Source organism: Colossoma macropomum, unplaced genomic scaffold (genome assembly GCF_904425465.1).
Source record: "Colossoma macropomum unplaced genomic scaffold, Colossoma_macropomum, whole genome shotgun sequence".
NCBI classification, from domain to species: Eukaryota; Metazoa; Chordata; class Actinopteri; order Characiformes; family Serrasalmidae; genus Colossoma; species Colossoma macropomum.
Window position 1 is genome coordinate 4,897,017 of NW_023494810.1, and position 22,290 is coordinate 4,919,306.

The window sequence follows — 22,290 nt, forward strand, 5'->3', positions numbered from 1 at the left end:
TATAGCACTGGAGCTATGAGGCTAACATTGCTAACAAACATTAGAAATCAAAAGGCACCTAAACCTTTTCCATAAATACATCCCCAAAACTTCTCTCAACCTGCAGAAACTGCATCTATAGGTCGTCATTAATGTTGCGCAGACTTGTTGATGTGGACACAGTATGAGTTACTGCGAGACTGCCCCACAGAATCGACTCCCCACCATGTGCACACGTCATGCAGTCAAATGGATGCTAGAATACATTTGCAATTTCTAGTTCTTGTATTTATTAATATACAGTCATATGCAAAAGTGAAAACAGGAATATGGGAAGTGGGGGAACTGAGGGTGCAGCAGCACCCTTAGAGTTCAAAGTTAGTTAACTGCACCTGCTAAAAAAAAAAAAAAAGATCTAAACTTAAAACTAATTTGAACATAGTAAAAAAGGCCTCTACCTGCTTGTTCTGGAATGGAGTTTGTATTTTTATATTTTATTCACATATTTAAAAATCCACAGGGTTTGTTAACATTGTATTTTCATTTAAGCGAGCGTTGCCCACTGCTGACCACTCTGAGGGCGTGTCACTAAAACACACAAAAGTTGATATGCAAAGAGGAAAAGTGTGCAGAGCTGTAAGCCATTTCTGAGCTGCATAGCTGCCTAATAGAAACTTTAAACTTAAGAAAACATATCAACCATTACCTCTCCCGGTCAGAATGTGTTTAAACATGTGGTTGTGGGTGACACAAGTGGTCACCACACCACACATCAGCAAAGTGATTGGACGTCACTCAACTCGTTTGCATACAGAAGCAGAGAGAGCAGAGAAATCAGGGTGTACATCAGGGGTTTAATGTCAGTTATGTGGGTATACTGTCATCTCTCGCTGCAGTGTAGCAAGCCGTGACATGATCTGTTTGATGTAAATTATCAAAAATTTAAAATGAAAATAAAAAAGGCAAATACTTTTGCATGACATAATCATTTACGTCACATATATACTGCACCCCTAACTTAAAACACCCTCCCATGTCCCGGCCCCTGCTCAGAGTACATGTTTTGTTCATTTTCTGAGAGAAAGTACATACCACACATCTTCTACAGGAAAATATGGCAATTTTTTGCACATTTTAGTTAATGAGATTTACATATAGGAAAAAAAAACATAACATATAAAATGTGCTGTAACTTTTAAAAAGGCCACATTTTAACTTTTATTTTTGCCCAATATGTTAAACACAGCAAATAAACAGTGACTGTGCATCCAAATTTGTCAACAACACAAGACCAGGGGTGCTAAAACTTCCGCACACGACTGTATATCTTCAGTGTAAAAATTCAAGATTCACAGCTATTCATGAATAGAAACAACAGAAGAATGCGCACAACATGACAGAAAAGATTTAGGTGACTATTAACTTCTAGAAGCAAAATTTGGACATCAATCACATCTCGAACGATTGAGTAGAAAATTAGACATTTTGCTAAACTGTTTTGTTAGGAAGAGTCTCGTACCTTTAACTAGACCCCAAGAGTTTCCTGGTCCACGAACTTTCTCAAATAAGAGTGATTTGGAGTGGCAAGTCATCATTATTGTTGCAGTTTAGTCCCACCTCAGACTGTTGAAATGAGACAAATTAATAATTTGATAGAATATAAGTAAAAAACACTACAGTTCAGCTTTGTATGTTTTATTTTATTTCAAAACAGAAAAACAGAACCACTGATACTTTATTTGAGATGATACATACTTGAATATTAGGAAATGTTTGATGGAAAATATACAGAACTAAAGGACTTGATTACGAGCTAATGACTGACCATTACACGAATGGCCTCTTTTAAACACAGACATAACACAAGAGATAAGTGCCTTTCAATGCAAGTTGAACACAATTCCAGACTCGGTCAGGAACTTCCATTCATCAAGACAAATCATTTGCGCACTACATTTGGATTTTGTTCCAGTTTGTTCTGCAACTTCAACTTTGCTTCTTCAACTTTACAGTTTGACTTTACAGTGAGGGGCAAAGACACAATGGAAAGGATATGCAAGTTTTCACTTGACAAATTAGCAAAAAATAAACGACAGTGTGAGTCAAAGCCTGGTTAAAAACCATTGGTATTATGCTACACAGGAATTCATACTTGCATAAGTGATGAAATGCATCTTTACGTACCCTGAATCAAGTCTCAGAAATACATTTGAGGGCAACTGAGGTCTAATGACATTACAAAACAAGCAAAAGTAACTAAGACTGACTTTAGCAAACTCTTCTGCAAAGACCCAACTTTTGGCTCACTCTGTGTTGAATTTCTGGTCAGTGTCTTTCATATACATGTCAATACTGGCCCTGTACAGCACAACAACATGTTTTTAGGAATGCATTCATAAGCATTTGCAAACAAGATGGGTAAACATTGCTTATTACAGAAATACATTGTCATTTTTTTTTATTTCACTTTACCATTTCTTTTGCTTTCATAAAACTTTATTGTAATTTATTTCACTTGTTTACTTTAATTTATTACCAAGAGAGTGTCTTGTCTGTTGCCAAAATCTAAAACAGCGTGAGACCAACGGAGCCGCCCTCTCCCAAACTACAAGTACTGCTCCCCTTTGTCTGGTGGAGAACTTTTAACATTTGCTCTGCGATTTAAAAGAAAAGAACATGTTTCAGTAAGCTTAAGAGTTACAAACAGAACCTGAACGCAGTGGTGTCTGATCAGATCAGGACGTCCACCGTTCAGAAAATGTTGTTTGTAGCTTATGTTACAGAACATAAATGATGAAATTGGATACAGTTTTACATGCTTACATATGCCATAACACCGTAAATCCACTCATACTTTACATCAGGCCAAGTGTAAGAAGAGTACATATTTACAAAGGTTTGAGGGAGCGGGACAAGAGGGAGGTGAGCACACAACAAATGGGCTTACAATGGTTCGACACATTTTTATTCTGTATTCATCAGGTGCTGATGAAAGGCACGTAGGTTTTTAGGGCGCAACACAGGCTATAGCGGCAAGACAAAGGTCCAGATTTAGAACAGAAGTAGGGAGGGGGACAGAAACAGAGTGGAGCTCGGACAGTCTTCGAATAAAGGCGGGGTAGGGTTGGTCAGTCAGGGAAACTAGTCTCACTCAACAACTCAGCCCTGAATTAGAGAAGAAGAAGAAGAAGAAGAGAAGACCGTCTGAGAAGAAGAACAGCATTAGAGGAAGAGACAAATCACAAGACCTTTAGATTCAATTGGCTCCTCAAATGGGGTTAATTCATTAAGACACGTGAAGACTGGTATTTACCTTGGAAAGGTTAGTACGGATGTTAAGAAAGCAGGCAGATTGCTGGTGTACGACACCATACGATGCTTCTGACATCATATTCTCTCCCTGAGGCTATTTGGCTTGCTTATTTACTACAGTGTACTGTATAATACATCGTTGTTAAAGGTCTTTAATAAGAAAGATGAGCAGTTGCAATGAAAACGATGTGCAAGATGAAATGAAGTGTATGTGTGGACTGGTTACATGTGATAAATATGTTATCTCTACCTAGAATCGTGTTCATATTAAAACATATAGAGAATTGCTAAGGCTTTTCTGTGTTGGCCCATCCAGTCGAAGGCAAAAGTTTGAAATTTGACACCTGATTTTCGAAGTGAAAAAAAGTTCACGCAAACTAAACGAGGAATTTAACAAGGGCGCCAAAACTTTTGCACAGAACTGTATGTGGCTTTTCTGACTAGGAAGGCAAATTCAGCAACCACTGCCAATTCAGATCAAGCAAAAATATGTCTCAAAATACCGGTCCCTTTTGGGCTGATGGTAATACACTTGACTGAATTTGAAATTTGCCTATGAAATTTTATGATAAATATCCAGAAATTCCAGTTCCCTCCATTACAGCTGAGTGCAGTTGAATTTTTGAATCTTTCATACTTAACACGATACTCAACTCTCAAAAAGTGCTCAACCCTTAACATTTTTGTGTTTTTTTGTTTGACAAATGTTTTTTTAGGGAGCATTTCAGGCGACAAAAGTCATCTCTGTATGAAACTTATTAACTTGAACTGTGTTGAGGCCACTCCACACTGGATGCGTTGCACAGTGTCCAAAAATTCGAAAACATGGTTTTGAATGAAGAGGGGCACACACTGCCGCCGGCATTCGATATTAATGCACACCACTGCTCGACTTCCAGCTCTGCTCTATTTCTCTAAGCACCACAGTACGCCACTTAGTGTTTTCCTATTTTTTTAGTTTAATTAACCCCAGAACGACAACACAAACGTCGACGGTGGGTAACATGGCTTTAAGATGAACTGACAAAAGCGTTTTACCTCAGCTAACATTAATAGCCTTCTTTTTTCACCTTGTACCAAACAGCGAGATTGTTAAGGGTTAGTTAGCTGACCAAAAACAAAATAGATTCACTAAGAGATGTAGAAAGTCTTGTTACATTAAATCTAAATGAATGCAGTGTAAAATGAAGTTGAGTTTGGTGTTTATCAGCATATTTATTGTGATGCATTCTTTGTGGAAATGCATTTTTTGTGGGTGCATTCTTTGTGGCTATAGCGGCTACAGCTCTGCCACGATGTGCTACACGACGCAGTGCTACACGATATAGCGCTACACGCCATAGTGCTACCAAATGCACTGCTACATGAGCTACACAATGCAGTGCTGTGTGACGCAGCACTACGCAATACAGTGCTACATGCCATAGTGCTACGAAACGCAGTGCTACACGAGCTACATGATGCAGTGCTACGCGACGCAGCGCTACAAGACACAGTGCTACACAATGCAGTGCTATGCGACGCACTGCCACATGACTCAGTGCTACACAAACCAGTGCTACACGATGCGCCACAGCTCTGCCTTGCAACACTGTGCTGTGTGACACTATCCCAGGTGACACTGTGATACACAACACAGTATTATGCAATGCAGTATTACTACAACTACTGCCCTATGCGAAACAGCCACACAGCGCTGTGCTATGTGACACCACACTACACAGTGTTGTACTGCATGTCCAGTGTGCGGTGGCCTTTTATTCCACTACGCTGAAATACAAATGCCGTATTGAGCTGCTATACATGAGGTGCCGTCAACAGATCTGCATCTTGGAGACAAGAGTTCGGCATTTCACTTTCCACTATTTCACAACTCCCTTTGTGTTCATCTTAGCTGTGCATGATGTTTATTGTGATTTTCCGTTCAGGAATGTGAAAAATTTGTTGGACTGTTCTAGATTCCATGAGCAGTTTTCCCTAGAAAGTTGGCCTCTCCAGTTTGAATGTTCACAGTCGATTCTTTAAGTATTTTTCTTTGTGGAGGCCAAAGCCTCAGCTCCCACAAAGGAGTGGTTGGAGCCCCACTGATGGGTCAACACAGCCATAAATAATGTCCCCTAACGTTTTGAGAGGAGCTGCCTGCGCGCAAGCGGACAGTGAAACGCTCATAACTTCTGGTCTCCGCAATGGAGTGTGAGTGCGGCCGTGGCTGGTGAGGAATGTAGAGCTACCACACAGGGCTCTGAGTATTAGCCCAGGCCAGGCCAGCAGAAAGGCTCTGCCAGGTCCTATGTTTTTCCCTTTTCTGTTTCTCTCTCATGTTTTTGCTGTTTTGGTCTTTACATTATCTCAGACTTGGACTATCATCTCTTACAGTGAATAAACCTCAATCCCAGATTACACCGCTGTTCACCTTGAGCGCGATGGTTATAACATCATGCCAACACATTCATCTTAGGAGTTTTGAAAGTTTTTGGTCACTTTTTGGTCATAATTTACGTAAAGCAAGCCTGTAATTGGTTGGCCTTCAACTCAAAATCTTGACAAAATACATTTTCAGATATTTTCAGTTTCAAAAAGTGAACGAGACAGACTTTTAAGTTACTTTTAAAGTTTAAAGTTATGGTTTTAGCAAAAAATTGTCAAGGAATACTGTGAGAGACCAACAGTGCATCCGCAGTTTCATAGTCTCAACCTTCCACAACCATTGTGACCAGCTAAAAACTGAATGAATTATGAATAAACAGTGTGAATGTGTACTGTGTATGCAGAATATGTTCAGTTATGGCCTGTGGTGCATGCAAACACAACCATTAAAGAGGATTCTCTATTCCAGAAACAGAGGTGTTATCATGGTACGAGGGGGAGGAGCTCTGTCTCTTGTGCCCATTTACATTTTCTTGGTTTGATGTAGTTGTAGTTGTGTTTTTTTACACGTACTCCCTGTCTGTAGACGGTTGTGATTGCCGGTAGTACTGCTGCCCTCTTCTTTCCTCATTAGCACAGGAGCAGCAGAGGAAGGAGCCACCCAGCATCGTCAAGCAGGCCGCCGCCCATCCCACAAACAGGGCGGAGCCAAATTCATACCTGGAACAGAAGGAGAAGCTCAATTCACACAGTTGAAAGCACACTGTAAGACTACTCTCTAGAATAGAGTTGGGTCTTTGTAAGTGTTTAAATATATTGTCGACTAGTGGGGAACATTTTAGGGCCTTCTAGGCCTTCAGGCTTAAAAATTTCTGTGAAATTTAAAACATGTTTGTAATTTGTAGTTTATTTTTATTGAATGAAATCATCATACTCGTATTTAAACTCTACCATGAAACTTATTACATTGTTTGATTGGAAACAAAAGAGTTTAATTAATTTAAATTGAAACACTCAATGGAAAATTATCCAATCCAATCTTTTTTCACCATAGTATCAAGGTAGATACAGCCAAACAAGATCTCCCATTGGTTAGGCCTTCAGGAGCTGGTCTGAAGGCCTAATGTGACCAATTAACCACTAACAGTAATTAGGAAATGACTGTGGATCCACAGTGTAAAATGTCCTTATTCTTCAAAGATGGCATCAATGGCTTCTTAACTATTCCTTTCTGCTGTTTATGCTAGCCTTCTATGAACAGTGTAGCAACAGAAGTTTATAGCGAATATCATTTTCAATAGAAAATACCTACTTCAACACAAATGTCCACAGATTTTGCTCTTTTTCCAATTGTAATTTGTAATTAAAACACGTAATTTTAATCCCAGTCTGAATTCTAGCAGTTGTGATGTGATGGAGCTCCGTATCGATTGCTTACCTGGCATTTACAGGTGTGTTGGGATCAAAAAAGTGATAGGAGACTTGCGTAGCATACCAGGACACAGACACCAGTGTGCAGATACCTAGCAGCGAAATACAATTCAGTGGTTGTTTAGTACGAAGGCGAAGAAATTTTGCTTTGTTTATTTCCAGGCCCCTGAAAGAGTCCAGATACCACTGAACTACCCACTTCCTGTTTACTGTTGTCTGTCAGAAAGGACATAAGTGATATTGGAGCCTGAAGATCCTGAGAAACCACAAGTACAAGTTAATGGAGGAATGATGAAATGTAATTAGGAGACTTGTTTACCGAAACTGGTCTACAGTAAATGGGAACGTGAGGCTGTTTTTCATGACTCACATGTGAAATGTAGTTACACTTTCGGTAGCTCTACAGTTCTCACAGCGGAACGAGTCGTTAGTTGAAGCTGATTCAACCGTTAAGATTAAGCCAATTTAACATTTATTCAGCATGATTCTGCGGTGTTTATTTGACTCACAGTCCAAAAAGAGAGTATAAATAGAGATAAGAACATTGTTTCCATGTTCAGCTCTTATGTCTAAGTGTATGTGTTTGTTTTCATACATTTGTTTGAATTCATGAGTGACAAGTGTCCTGATGTTGTAGAAAAAGCAGATGTAACATAGAAGGCTTCATACCCTGAAGTTACTTTTATAAAAGCTCTGTGTTCCATTGTTATTTGTTTATTTATGTATTTATTTATTTTTAGGTTGTTTGTTCACTTTTTCAGAGTTGATTACTAAGGTACTTAGATTTGGATTAGGGTTAATACTTATTACACATAGGTATACACATTATATCCCATATGTATCACGTTTGGGATATTACTATTACGTTTAGCTATATATATATATAATAAAAATATTGCTGCTGTCGGAGCAAAATCTTGTATCTCCAAAATGGTAACTTTACAAGAGAAGCAAAAAACCTGCTTAACTTTTAATGTAAGTCAATGGAACCAGATTTTTTTCCAGGTCATTTTGAGTCATTTCTTTTGGTCCATTCATCATGAATTTTACACACAATGTAAAGAGCAACAGGTATTTTCTAATTACGTCGAAAACTGAAGAACGACAAAAATGGAGATACAAGGTTTTGTTCCGACAGCAGTGATACATACATACATCTCTCTCTCTCTCTCTCTCTCTCTCTCTCTCTCTATATATATATATATATATATATAGAGAGAGAGAGAGAGAGAGAGAGAGAGAGATATGTAATAACCCCAATGCCAAAAAAGTTGGGACACTTTTTTAAAATGTGCCGCTGCCATCAAGTTCTAAATGATTTAATGTTTTTCATGAAATGGTAAAATGTACTTTCAACATCTGATATATGTTCTATGTTATATTGTGAATAAGACAAGATATGGGTCTATGATATTTGCAAATCATTGCATTTTTTGCAGTTGGGGTTGTTTATATATACATGTATGTATATAGCTTCATACACAGTTATCTATTCCACCTACATATAATATGTATGTGGAGTATTAATTTTACATATACATTACATAGACACATTATTTTACATAGAGGTACTTACATATATGTGATTCTTATTGAACACGTTATTACTACGTATAGGTACTTTGGGACATATTTCTGACCTCACATTTCCTAAAATCGTGTGATTAGAGCTTACCTGCGAACAGGAAGAGCCCTCCTCCAGCCACAGCAATTTTGTTCTTGATGGATGGGTTGTTGTCGCCCACCTTGGTGCACTTCATGCCCACGACGCTCACAATAATGGCAATGAAGCCCATCAGCACAGAAATGACCATCAGCGCTCGGCATGTCTGGATATGTACTGGGGAGATCATAAAGACCGATAACGTTTTATTCACTTTCTTCAATAACTACTATGAATTTTATAGCCTACTAAAAAACGATGAAATGTTGTGTAGTTATGAAAGTTAGGGACTCTTATTGTTTTAAGAGGTCAATCTTAAAATACATTCTTGAAAAAAACAACTAAATATGATTCAAACTATTATGAAACTAATATGTAAGAGTAAAGAGTAAAAAGGGCTTTGTCCAGTGTCTGGTCACTTTTTTAGACATCATATCAGACGCACTTCTTAACTCATTCCTTGCAGAAAATGAGACATTTTTAAGAAAAATGAAACAATGAGTGTGTTTACATACACTCAATAATCCGATCAGAATCAGATTTACTGCAGTTATCCGATTATTCAAATGGTCATGTAAACTCCATACTCCGAACTAGAAATCAGATTAAGAAATCCAATAAAGAGAGCTGGATTTTAGCTCTGTAATCAGACTTCTCAGTGCATGTGAACTCTTACTCTGATTTCTTTCAGATTTCTCAGTCTGCGCATGCATGAGAACAGACGGCGGTACCGGAAAAAACAAGCAGCGTCACCGCAAGACACAGCAAAACACTTTTGGGGCAGCGCTGAAACCAAATGTAAAATAAAGGCTTTAAATATTCTTCATCTTCTAGATGAGGTATGTTCATATTTTCAGGTAAAGTGGTGCGATGTTTGTAAATAATAAGCTGCTCATGAAGTTTTATTTTACATTTACGTCGCGTCATCTTCTTTGAGTTTATTGGCTGGTTGCAAAGCAGAAATCTGATTACTGCCTGACTCATGTAGACTCTGAGTTTCCGCATTATCTGATTACTCAAGTGCATGTAAATACGTTGATCGGATTACTGACAAAATCTGATTTTCTGCATTTATCGAATTATTAAGCGTGTGCAAATGCACTCAGTGTTGCTTAAATGTACAGCACTATGCAAAAGTCGACCAGTCTTTATTTATTTTACTTCCAGTCAAAATGCCATAAAAGAGCATGTTATTTTTTATTTAAGAGATATTTCTGCAGAGATTATACGTAACATAATATTTTTGTATAAAGAAAAGGAAAGTCAAAGGAAAATACATGCAGAACATTTCATATATTATATGAAAGAAAAGAAGAAAATCAAGCTGCACTCTTGCTTTAGATTTGAAAAACTCCACTGTGAGAAGACAACTAAACATTATGGGTCTAAAAGGTGCTACTTAGAAAAGCAAATAGACAAAACAAAGAAGCTGCTGGTGTTCTCAGAACAATGGACCGGCCACCCCAGAGTCCAGACCTCAACATCACTGAATGTGTTTGGGATCACTTGGATTAAGCAGAAAAAAAACAACTTCTAAGACTGAACTTTGAAAAAAATATTTCTGCAGATTTCTGTGAAAAACTAAAACCAAGTCACCTCAAAAAGAATGGAAGCTGTAATAAAGGCAAAGAGAAGACTCACTGACTACTGACAAAAATGTAGTTGTTAAGGCGTCATCTTCACTGAAAATGACACCTTAACAACGACATTTTTGTCAATAGTCAGTGAGTCTTCTCTTTGCCTTTATTACAGCTGCAGTGAAATGAATCACTTGTACATAATTGAATTTGACTGGAAGTATAATAAACGAAGCTGGTCTCTAACCTTTGCACAGCACTGCAGGTGTGGAATATTAGCAATTCAACAAAAACATGGATCAGGATCCTTTCTGAAGCTTGTGGCCGGCTGTATTACAAAACCAGACTTATACACAGCCGGCACTGCACATTGGAGTTGATTCATTACCCCATCTACTAACCTGAAACCACTCAAAAATAAGTTTTAAACCCTCTTTGACATGATACTTCACGCCTGCATATCCCATCATGGCTCGGCGGTGCGTTTTGAGTGGCTGCCACTCTGAAATTCCATAGATAGCCCACACAGTTATCAGTGCATACATAACACTGTAGGAGGGACATTTTTACATGTTTCACACAGAGGGGATTAGTGTGGCTTTTCCCACAAAGGGGGATTGTTTTCATGGCTTTGTCGCCCCTTTATATATGTAGAAGATGCATACGACATGCTAGTCTGACCCATAACAATGGCTTCTTAATGTCTGATGAGCATCAGCCCACAGAAGCTTTTCATTTTCCCAACTTTCAACTTTGTCAACGCTTAGAAGACACTTTCTAAGCAAATCTGCTTTGTGAGCCTTAGAAGACAAGTAGCCTCACACATAAGACGAAGCAATAAAACACGTTTCAAAGCGGAGATTTGAAGAGGGAGCCTTCGCGTAATGTTTTGATGTTGGATTTATGCGTGGAGAGGTCCCCTTTGAAGGAAGATTTTTGTGGCGAATAAGAAAGAGTGATTTTTATTTTGTCCGCTTTCATCCCTTCCCCGGCTTTATTTCTCGATTTGTATGGAAGGAGTCGGGTTTGACCCAGCAGGGTGCTGCTTTGATCCTGAGGTCCTGCTTGAGTAGGAGTAGTTAGAGTCGGGGTTAGCGGGCGGGGGGGGCGGAGGCTGCCTCCCACAGTCCACTGGCCGGTGCCAAGGTTGGCCGTGCCTGGCACAAACAAAGAAAGGCCAGTGAGCGTGCGCTTTGGCAGAGCGCATACTTCAAGAGGATGCGTGTGTGTTTTAGGGCATTGTCCATTGTCCGGTCACTTGTGGGCTGTTTCGGACGTCATATCAGAAGCACCTCTCTACGCATTCCTCGGGACATTTTTGACGTCACATTTTTTTATCTGAATTTCTCGGACTGCTCGCCCCTAAAGCTCTGAGCACTGTGGACCCCAGACTAGCACATTCATTCACTGGGGTACTTCAGTAGCTGCATCAGTAGGGGCTTCAATGGTAGCTGCTATATGGTGCTGCACAATATGGACAGAATACTAGTATTGCGATTATATTGCTATGCCTTGTGACACCTTGCAACATATTAGTTAACCAACAATAATGTGTTGTGGTTGATTGTCCTACATTACTGTTGACAATATAGTGGACAGTACTGCACAAAAGTCAGAGATCACCCCCTTTAGTTGTTTCATTTCCAGCCAAATGGCCGTTTAAATGATTGATTTTTCAGGAGGTGCTGCTGAGTAGACTGGATATAGGATTTGCATAAGAAAAAAAGGGCAAAATAGGAGTTTCCAGTAAGTAAACCAATAATAATGTGTCGTGGTTGATTGTCCTGCATTGTTTTGACCAAAAATAATTTCCTAGCTGCAAAAAAATTATGTCTTAGCGAATGAAATAAACTGAAATCTATTCTAAATATTTAATATTTCTCAATTTGAGACGGTCATAGGAATATAAGCCTATTCAAACTTATTTCTCGCTGTTTTTTTAACTTGTTTTAAGTGAAATAATTTCACAATGTTGACAGATAATTGTGCTAGTTTCAAACATCTTTCTATATTATCTGCCAATATAGTAAGAAATGGTCACTTAATAAAATTAAAAGTCCAAATTTGTACAAATAAGGTAAATTATATTACGATATTTCCACAACCATCTCAAAATGAGACATATTAGATGTATCAATTAGATCTAAGATCATGCCACTGGCCAATATATAATTTTTTGCAGTGATTTATTGTATTTCACATTTACAGATATTGTTTGTTTATGACAGCCTTTTGCAATATTAGTATTGCAAAAGCCAAAAGCCAATATTGTGATAACGATTAACAAACAGTATATTGTGCAACCCTTGTACTTACTTATTGTCTCCTCACACAAAGCATACAAATACCACTTCTAGTGTAATCTTAGCCTTAAATTACTGCTCATTTCAAATTCTCCCTGGCTCTTTCCAGTTTCATACAGCGGCAGCCCAAGAAGGCTTTGTCCACACTGTCCAGTGGTCAGCTGACAGCACCCATACTAACAATTATTCAAGAAAGGACATCAGAACCGCTGGTGAGAGGGCAAACAATGCAGGCCTGTAGGACACTGTCTGTATATACATAAGCCAGAACATTGCAGTCACTATCCGTCCAGATGACCTAAGAGTGGGCAACAATAGCACTAGCAAGGGAGGGGACAGTGGAATCAGACGGTCCCATCACCCTTTGTGGCTCCAGCGTTGAAGATTCCAGCACGAGTTGTACAGTAATCAGTTGTACAATTCCATGTTCACTCTGTCTGCCTAACTTTAGCAAAACTTGGGCAAAACTCCTGTCTTGGTTTGACCCCTTCAATGGCCAGGGCCAAGTTTTATTACACAGTTATATGACCTGTAGCTCAACCAGTTTGCATTGAAGTCCCTGTAGTTACTGAATAATAAGCCTTAGTATGTAATAAGCCTGGAATTTTAAGGGGTTAATTGACATTACTGTTGACAATGTAGTGGACAGTACTGCACCAAGGTCAGAGATTATCCCCTTTAGTTGTTTCATTTCCAGCTAAATGGCCATTTAAATGATTGATTTTTAAGGAGATGCTGCTGAGTAGAGTGGATATAGGATTTGCATCAGAAAAATAAGCGCAAAATAGGAGTTTCCAAAACTGGAGTTATTAAAATAATACAAGGAACAAGCATGCAAGACCTGGTAGACCACCACATCCGACGTCACCATCAGATAAGCAGTACTAATCAAGCTCCACTCTCGCTTCAGATCTCAAAAAATCCACAGGTGTTTCTGTCCATCCTTCCACTGTGAGAAGACGACTCAACACTATGGGTCTGAAAGGATGTGTAGCTATTCAAAAAGAACCTCACTGAGAAAAGTAAATTGACAAAAACATCTTCAAGTCAAATAAAGAAGCTGCTAGAGTCCAGACCTCAGCATCACTGAGCGTGTTTGGGATTAGCTGGATCATCAAAAGCGGAAAATGCAACCAACTTCTAAGACTGACAGATTTTATTGACAAACTGGTAGCAAGTCTCCCGAAAAGAATGGAAGATGTAGTAAAAGCAGAGGGTGAACACACTAAATACTGAAATATCTGAAATTATATTTATTTGTTGAAGCTTGTGAGCAATTTCTGGTTAAATGCATGTTTTAATGCTGAAAAATAATAATTTAATGGTTGTTTTGACAGGAATTTAACTAAATCAAGAGTGGTCTCTGACTTTTGTGCAGTCTTGTATCTGTGAAACTTCACAAAAAACCTGTTCCATTACCACCAATCCAGCTGCAAATCCTGCAAACTGAAGTCTGACATCACTTTCATAAAAAAACTTCAATGATTCAAGGCCAATTTTGTGTAGTCAGTTTAAAATTCATCACTTTTGAGATGATGTGCTAATATATGTCTAGTCTATATTTCAGCATTGGGCGCAGGCCTTTTAGCACACCAAGAAACAATGCTGGTGCATTGTGTGGGGAAAATACATTTAGCATTCTGGACATATCTTTGGCATTTGCCTCAACACTGGCCTTTTCTTCTCAAAACAACTGCTATTCATGCCATCAGGACAATAAGCTGTTTTTATGACAGCGGTGTGCGAAATAAGACGGCTAATTTGTTTCTTTTAGGGAGCAGCCGCAAACATATTACATTCCGGCCTTCAAAGTTGGGGCGAACTCATCAGAAGTGGAGCGTTCGGCTCTTCCTAGCGTCGCAGTGTCACAACAGCGAATCGTAAAAACTGATTGATGTGGGCGTGTCACTATTCGTCAAAATATCTCCAACTAAATGATGTGTTCCAGTGAGAAATGAGTCATAATGAACATATTTCCTAGACGTCCTCTTTGGGACGGTGTGGATGATGGGCAAGAAATGACTGCTACTCATTAAAACCGAATCAACACAGCACCATAAAACTGACAGTGACAGTAGCTCTGAATATTGATTAATAGCTGAGTAGCGGAATCCAGTGTTATTTCAACAGACTGTTGTTGCAGTCAATGACGGCCTCGCTGGGGTTGCCTATGTGTCACATGAGGCTTTAATTAACGTATGTCAACCGTTGCATATTTTAATTTGATGGATTTTACCAAGTCGATTAAATCCATGTGCTTGCATTGCTAGTAAAGCTGATTACAGTTTCTCTTGCTTTTTCTTTTGTCATTTCTCAGCATGGGCTGTTGGAGTCTCAGGGTCAGTATCGCTGTTGTCGGAAGAAAACCTTGTATCTCTTTTTTTGTCCTTTGTCAGTTTTTGACATAATCTAAAAGTGGCTGTTGTCCTTTACACTGTGTGTAAATTTCATGAAGAACGGACCAACAGAAATGGCCCAAAATCACTTGGAAAGACGTCTGGTTCCATTGACTTACATTAAAAGTAAAATAGGTTTTTCCCTTCTCCTGTAAAGTCACCGTTTTGGAGATATGAGGTTTTCTTCCGCCAACAGCGATATATAGGATAAATTTTCACATTATAACATCCTAATGACCCCGTCAAAAACTTGATATCCCACTGATACCCCTGCCATACCAAACCTTAATAGAATATCTACTCTACCCTTGAATAAATCAAGTTACTCCAGCAATACTTACTATCCAAGGAGAGCAGGGAGTCAAATATCTTGCACTGCACCTGTCCCGTACTCTGGGATGCGCAAGACATCCAAAGGCCTTCGTACAGCCCTACTGCCATGATGATGGCGTCCCCTGCGTACGATGACTGCTTCCACTGTGGAAGCACCGTGGTGGAGATGATGCCGATCCATCCTCCCAAAGCCAAGAAGTAGCCCAGGAGCTGAAATCCAGAGTTGGCCATCCTTTCTTTGCTCTGCTTTCACTTGTGTAGAATTAGCTTGACTTCGTCTTCTTCTAACAAGTCAGGATACCGTTCTACAAAAGCACCTGTTCCAAAGAGGAACTTTCCCACAAAGACATTCAGACAGTGTCCTCACGTTGACCTAGCACCACAAATACTAGGAGCTTCAGAATTAATCAAGCAAGCGAAAGGAAACAGTTTCTTTCACACTTCGACTTTCTAGTCACTTGCTGCGTCCTCTTGTCGCTCACGGCCACGGTATATGGCATTTGGAGGTATCTCCGCTTCAGCCCCTGTCCTTAATGGGAGCCTTTGCTTAATGTCCCTAATGGGAGCTCACTCCTCTGGGAAGTATACCCCAGCCCTGGGGTATCAGCACAGCGCTTAACAAGGATATCTGAGGTGCTGTTGGGCTCGGGCTGAGAGCTACTCTGGAGACTGCATAACTGCTCTAGTCACACTCCAGTAGGTCTGGATGGTGCTTGTGGGGGGGCTGTGCAGCAGTAATAGTGAGGAGAAAAAAATAGAGGGAGTACTTCAGACTGAAAAAAACAAGCCCTGACAGGCTGAATGCAAAAAAAGGGGCGGAGGGTCAGGCCTCCCAGGGCCCCCTCGATTGGCAGACATAATAAAGACACACCCACTAAAAAGAATGTGAGGTTTCACTCATTAAACCCATATGCCACCAGTTGTACAGTTGTAACCCCAACTGTATTCTGTGAATAAGTTAGTGAGCATGTTGGGCTCCACAGGTTGCAGGAGTGAAAACTCACAGCCAGAGGAAAAGCTAGTTGGAAGAGTAAAGTGTTTGCATTGCATTGAGTCTGTCATATATTGCTGTTCTTTGCTTCTGTTCTTTGTTCATCTGCTCCTTAGCCGACTTTGTGGAAGAAGCGCGCCCGTCCTGGAAACCCCACAACAACACGTATAAATCAGCCTGTAAAACGGTGTCCTCATGAAAGGAAGTGTCTCCCCCAGACAAAACCTCCCGCTCTTGCTGGAGATTTAGAGACCGGCCTATGACAGCTCTAAGGATCTCCATGGGAACCTTGCTCATTTTAATCCTTGAGAGAGTGGAAGAGAGAGAGAGCGCTGGTCATAGAGTAAGGAAGGATGGCGCCTTTTGAATTAGTCACACAGTAGCTGGAAAATGGTGATCAAATGTTGAAAATATGTTTATATCTTTAATTTACAGCTGTGAAGAGAATAAAACAACACTTTAATTCAGTATTTGTGTGATGTGTTTTATTGTCTTTTACTCCTTTGGGAATACAAAAAGTCATTCTGTGGGTGTTGATGTTGCATGCTAATGACCACTGCTCTTATTGGCTGTCTCAGTGGAGGGGGTGGAGTATGGATGTGGCCATTGTGCAACGGCAGATAGGGCTGGTTTCCACCAAAATGGCCAGAATTGGTGGATTGGGTGGGGAAAAAGTTCTTTGGTGGGTGGACAAAATTTGGGCTTGTTGTCATTAACAAAAACGCAGACTTACTTTGCTCTGCTTTAACCTTCAGCTCAGCTATAGCCGCTTTTCTCGCATCTCAGGAAACTTTTCCACGAGTTTCTTGTAAAATATCTCTCAATGTTCGACTTTTTACGAGGTTGAAGTCGCTTCTCATTCTCCTACTTCTCGTTCGAATTGTCCCGTTCCACCTTAAATGGTTCCTAAGGTGCCAGATTGTACTGCTGCGCCATTTAAGGTGGAACGGGACAATTCGAACGAGAAGCTGGTGAATGAGAAGCGACTTCAGCCTTGTGACTTGTTGCAGATTAAACATATCAAGAAGTCTACATTTTTGTTGTGTATCACACCTTTGGTTGTGTAAGTTTGATTGTTGGTTACACTTAAACTATTTTTTGGTGATCGTTTTGTATATTTGCAGCTTTTCAATTGTGTGTTTCTTTCTGGCACATAATTAAATGCAGTGTCTTGTTCACAGTTGGGCTTGTTTGGTGTGTCAGGTGGAGATTCGCAAACATTCTGACAATCATGCTTTGAAAGTAGCTAAAAAGTAGTGCACTACTTTTCAAAGAGTAGCTAAAAAGTAGTCACTACTGTTTCTGGAAAAGTAGCTAAATTGTAGCTAACTACAAATTTTGGGAAAGTAGCTACAGAGTAGCTAACTACTAATTTTTCAGTACCTATCCCAACCCTGGCAATGTGTATGTGAAGTGGGAAGGAAAGTGAAGTTTTGTTTACCGTTTCTAAAAGTGAAAGCAAATAAAAATAGTTTCAGTCCATCTATGCTGAATACATAGAACTGGAACCGATGTATACCATTTGTTTACCAATATAGCACCTCTTAAGCTTTTAAAATGGTCTGATAACTGGTAAACATCACCACTTTGAAGCTGAGATAAAAAAAAAAAGTATTTCATGTTTCTTTACAGCCCTATAATGAGTTATTCCACACCATACCCTCTAGAATCAGGATTATCTCCTGAGCCCAAGTTCACAAAGAGCCAGAGGTCATGTATGGTCTGGGGCCCCTGGGACTGATGTTTTTGTGAACAGGGAGGTTAATTATCTAGATAGCGAACTTTCCTTTTTTCCCAGTGGGGCCACGAGATTGCCCTCTGTCCATCCCGTCCACCCGAACCATCCCAAACTACGCCCACCCCCACCCCCACCCTTCCACAGCATGAGCACACGTAGCTTGCTGTTTACATTAGAGTGGATCTCAGTGAACTGTGTGGTTCGGACAAACCCTTTTCCAAACACCTCTTCACCCCATCTCCCTGGATGGATTAAAATACCACGCAGCCATGCTTGTGTGTGCCTCTACAAAGCCCCCTGTGGGCAGTCAGACAGAACTGAGGCCCAGGGGGGCCAAGCAGGATCGGACCTTCTCCTCTTCCACTTTTTTCTAGCCTTGCCATCATTACTAAATGAACAATTGGAGATAAAAGTGTGAAGAACATCTAAGAGAAACCATCTGCTTGAGTAGTTACAGGCCAAGAGATAACTGTCTCTGTGGCCCTACTGGTGATAAACCCCTTGTATGCTTTCTTTTTGTTGTATTAGTTGCTATCTAAGCTAATCAGTAGCTGCTACAGCAGTAATGAGCAATGAGGCTTCTTCAACATTGAGGAGCTGTGGTGGATTATAATAGAAGCCCCCTCCTGTCTCAAACTCCAGCAGCTTAGGAGTTTGCTGGGAAACTTTGACCATTGAAAAGGCCATCTGGTCAAGTTCACTGCTGGCTAATTAGCGGCAAGACATTCAAAGGAGTCTTAAGTCTCTGTAGACGTGAACATTACATGAAGCTGAAAGGATGGAAATGTAGGAAAAGGGTTTGATTTGGGAATAAAAGAAACTATCATGACCAATGATCTTTTACACTGGATAAAGTGCTGTGCAAAAGTCAGAGATCGACGTCTATTTACTTAGTTTCTGGTCATACTGGTCATAAAATACAAGTTATTCTTTTTTTCAGGAGACATTTCTAAGAAGATTAGATATAAGATGACCCACTTGGTAAGGAAGAGGAAAGTCAAAGGAAATTGAATGAGTTTCCAAAAGTGAAGTTTGAAAAGTTACTAGAAGGTTTAGAGAAACTGGGACTCCTAACAACCATGCGAAACCTAGTAGATCCACCAAAACTGTCCCCATCAGATAAACAGTACTTACAGCTTCCTTTGAGAGAGTAAATCAAGCTCCACTCTGGCTTCAGATCTGAAAACATCCACAGGTGTTTCTGTCCATCCTTCCACTGTGAGAAGACGACTCAGTGCTATGGGTCTGAAAGGATGTGTAGCTGTCAAGAAGCTGTTACTAAGAAAAGGAATTAGATTAAGGAAGAAGAAAATTTGAACACTAAAAGTTGGGCATCTGAGTGTGATCCATGTTAAATCCATGTGCTTTTTGTTTACGTTTTTCAACGTGCTTTTGTTGTTATTTCAGTTTAGTCTCCTAAGGGGGTCGTGCCCCCTTGTTATTGTGTTCATCTATCTGTAGTCTGTAGCTCCGCCCTCCCGTTCTTCCCAGGTGTTCCTTGTTTCACCTCTGTGTATTTATACCCTGTGTTTGGTTTGGTCTTTGTCTTTCATTCATTTCTGCTCCCTGGTTTCTGTGTTTGTTACTTTATGTATTTGTTTCTTTTTTTGGACCTTCATTATTCTGTTGGACTTTGTTAAGTTTTGATTTTGTAATAAAAGCAACTTGCATGTACATCCAGCCTCTACGCCTCCATAACACATCTCATCTTTGTCTTCTGTTTCTCTTCAAATGAGTAACGACTCACTCTTTCCACCAAACTCTTGGGAAACTGGGCGAGTTTTCAGATTAAAAAATATGCTGCGGTGCATTGTAAAGTTTTTCAAAGATGTCCTGGACATAGCTATGGTTGTTAAGCTATAAAAGACCAGCTGTGTGAATCAATTTGCTACAGCGCCACCTTGTTCAGGGGGTCAGAGAGGTTAATTAGGGGGACCTGACCCCCCAGGACCCCCTGTATTTTGCACTTTGGTTTTACGTACTGATAAGCCTTACTTTGCATTTGGGATTGCTTGGATTGTGGGAAACAGAAAATGCGGCCAACTTCTAAGACTGAACTTTGAAGGTGTGGAAAAATAGCCCTGCAATGAATGGAAGCTGTAGTAAAGGCACAGAGTGGACACACTAAATTCTGAAAAGTTTAAAATGTGTGTTTTTCTGCATTTGTTCCCGATGCTGAAAGATCAAATAAGTTGTACTTGACGCCCATTTTGACTTGAAACTAAGCAAAGGAAGGGTCTCTGACGTTTGCAGAGCACTGTGTATCTGTATATCTCCATAATATGCCTACGTGCTGTAATGCAGAAGAAACCGTACAGGAGGTGGAAAAGTTAGAGCGTGAGCTTCAGCATGTACTCGTCACAGTCTGTGTCACAAAAAGAGGAAAAAAGTGAAAGTAGAAAACAACACAGAGTGAGACCTGAGTTATTAGCTGGTTCTCACACATTCACAGGTCATATCACACTGCTGTCCTTTAGGAGCTCCTTTTAAACAGGAAACTGGTTAATGAGGTTGATGACGTGGTGCATTATCAGATTGTCTGTTGTCAAATTTGTAGTGGTTAAATGCGCTTTAGCGTAAAACATGACTCACAATTCCAGACTTGTTTTTTGACAAGACAAAATAATAATAAACAGCACCCGTCCATATTCCCAATGCTCTCAACAGGCTACCTTTCACTTTCATTTTGAATGTAGCCACAGATTTGGAGAAGATTGCTCTAGCTGATTTGGAAAATTAGGCTTACATTTACAGACAATTACTGTAGTCCATCTGTTTCTCTGCATACTTTGTTAGCCCCCTTTTACCCTGTTCTTCAGTGGTCAGGACCCCCATGGACTTTTTCAAATGTTCTTCCCACCTTCATGATACATCATCAGAAGGGGGTTTTCCTGTCTTTAGACTTGAAAATCTCACTCTGGACACAACTACAGCACTGCTGTAAGACACAAATGAGCATATTTACAACAGAAGTAGTTGTAAAGTTTTTCACTTTGGCTCCAGCTTCTCTTCAATGTTATGTTAGGCTGACAAAAGCATGTCTGAACAACAGAAGTCCTGGACTTCCTTTACATATTATTAGAGTGGTGTGTGGTAATTTGTACCTATCCGTAAGACAAATTTAATGCTGTTCAGAAAACTGAGGTCACTTTGTGTTTGCTTGACAAGCCCACCTAAGTAAACCATTGTATGGTAAATTTTAGTTGCTTACTAAATATTTGCTAGAAATTGAGGATGACAAGTATTATAAGAGGTTTTCATGCTTGTAACTCATGCTTGTCTTTAAAATCTGAAACTTGTCCCGCTCACCAACTGGAAGTACTCCGCACAATTCAGGACAAATAGGTCAGCCTGAAGTGGTCTTTTCAGAAACCCACACTGTTTTAGAGACATTCGAGAACACCACTCCAGTGTCTCTGACATTTGTTGGAGTGTTAAGAGTAAATTAAGCTCAACAATGGGGTGTTTATGTTAAAGTAAACCAAATTGTGATAAGCCAATCAACAGATAAAGACCTAGTATTTTTTATGTACATGCAGTAATACATTTGTTTAATGAACATGAACACACAATATTCCATCATGTGCTTCCATCCTATCATGTACAGATGACCTCCTACACTCTGCTTGGATGTAGCTGCATGACCCAGACCATATTTGCCAATCGATGTGCAATAAGCACATGAGCATGCAGGAATGGAAAGTGGGAAGGGTTGCACCTGTTTTTCCACTCCCCTTTCCACAGATTTTTGCCCAGGCCCTTCCAACACTAAGCTGAGCTTAAAAATCAGCTGACATGATCAAAGAAACCGTGTCATATTCTGGCTAACAAGACCCGAGTGTTCCTAATGCATGGACGAGACCTCCCAGATGATGGGGACCCACGCTACGTGCCCTGACATGGGAAAGGACCGACTTTTGTTCCCTTTGCTTAGGAGTCCCATTAATGGGTCTATAATTGCTTTTTCCATCCCTCTCACCCATTCCCAGAAACCTGCTACCCCTCCTCTGCTCCAATTGTAAGTCCAAGTGCAAGGTCAGCCCGGTGCATTCTCGTCACTTGGATGGAAGATCTTTTTTCCCCCTCTATAGCATAAGTCTGGAGTGTCCAGGTTGGGTCCTGGAGTGTCCAGGACACTCAAAGTGCACTCGACAGTAGCAACCTCTGAAAAGAAACAAGAGCAAAAAGGGGGGCCTCCTT

General features: G+C 40.1%; 1 protein-coding gene across 2 annotated transcripts; it reads right to left on the reverse strand.

The window, feature by feature from the left end:
- Positions 1-1,658: 1,658 nt before the first annotated feature.
- On the reverse strand, positions 1,659-16,111 carry cldn19 (claudin 19). Of its 2 annotated transcripts, none has more exons than XM_036559551.1 (5): positions 15,370-16,111; positions 8,765-8,929; positions 7,097-7,181; positions 6,232-6,378; positions 1,659-2,633 (listed from the first exon to the last, which is right to left on the reverse strand). In XM_036559551.1, exons 1-5 carry the CDS (start codon positions 15,590-15,592, stop codon positions 2,585-2,587), a joined length of 669 nt encoding a protein of 222 aa, XP_036415444.1. In that variant the 5' UTR covers positions 15,593-16,111; the 3' UTR covers positions 1,659-2,584. The 2 variants fall into 2 exon arrangements, with proteins under 2 accessions (XP_036415444.1, XP_036415445.1); XM_036559552.1 differs by having other exon boundaries at positions 1,659-3,144.
- Positions 16,112-22,290: the final 6,179 nt, after the last annotated feature.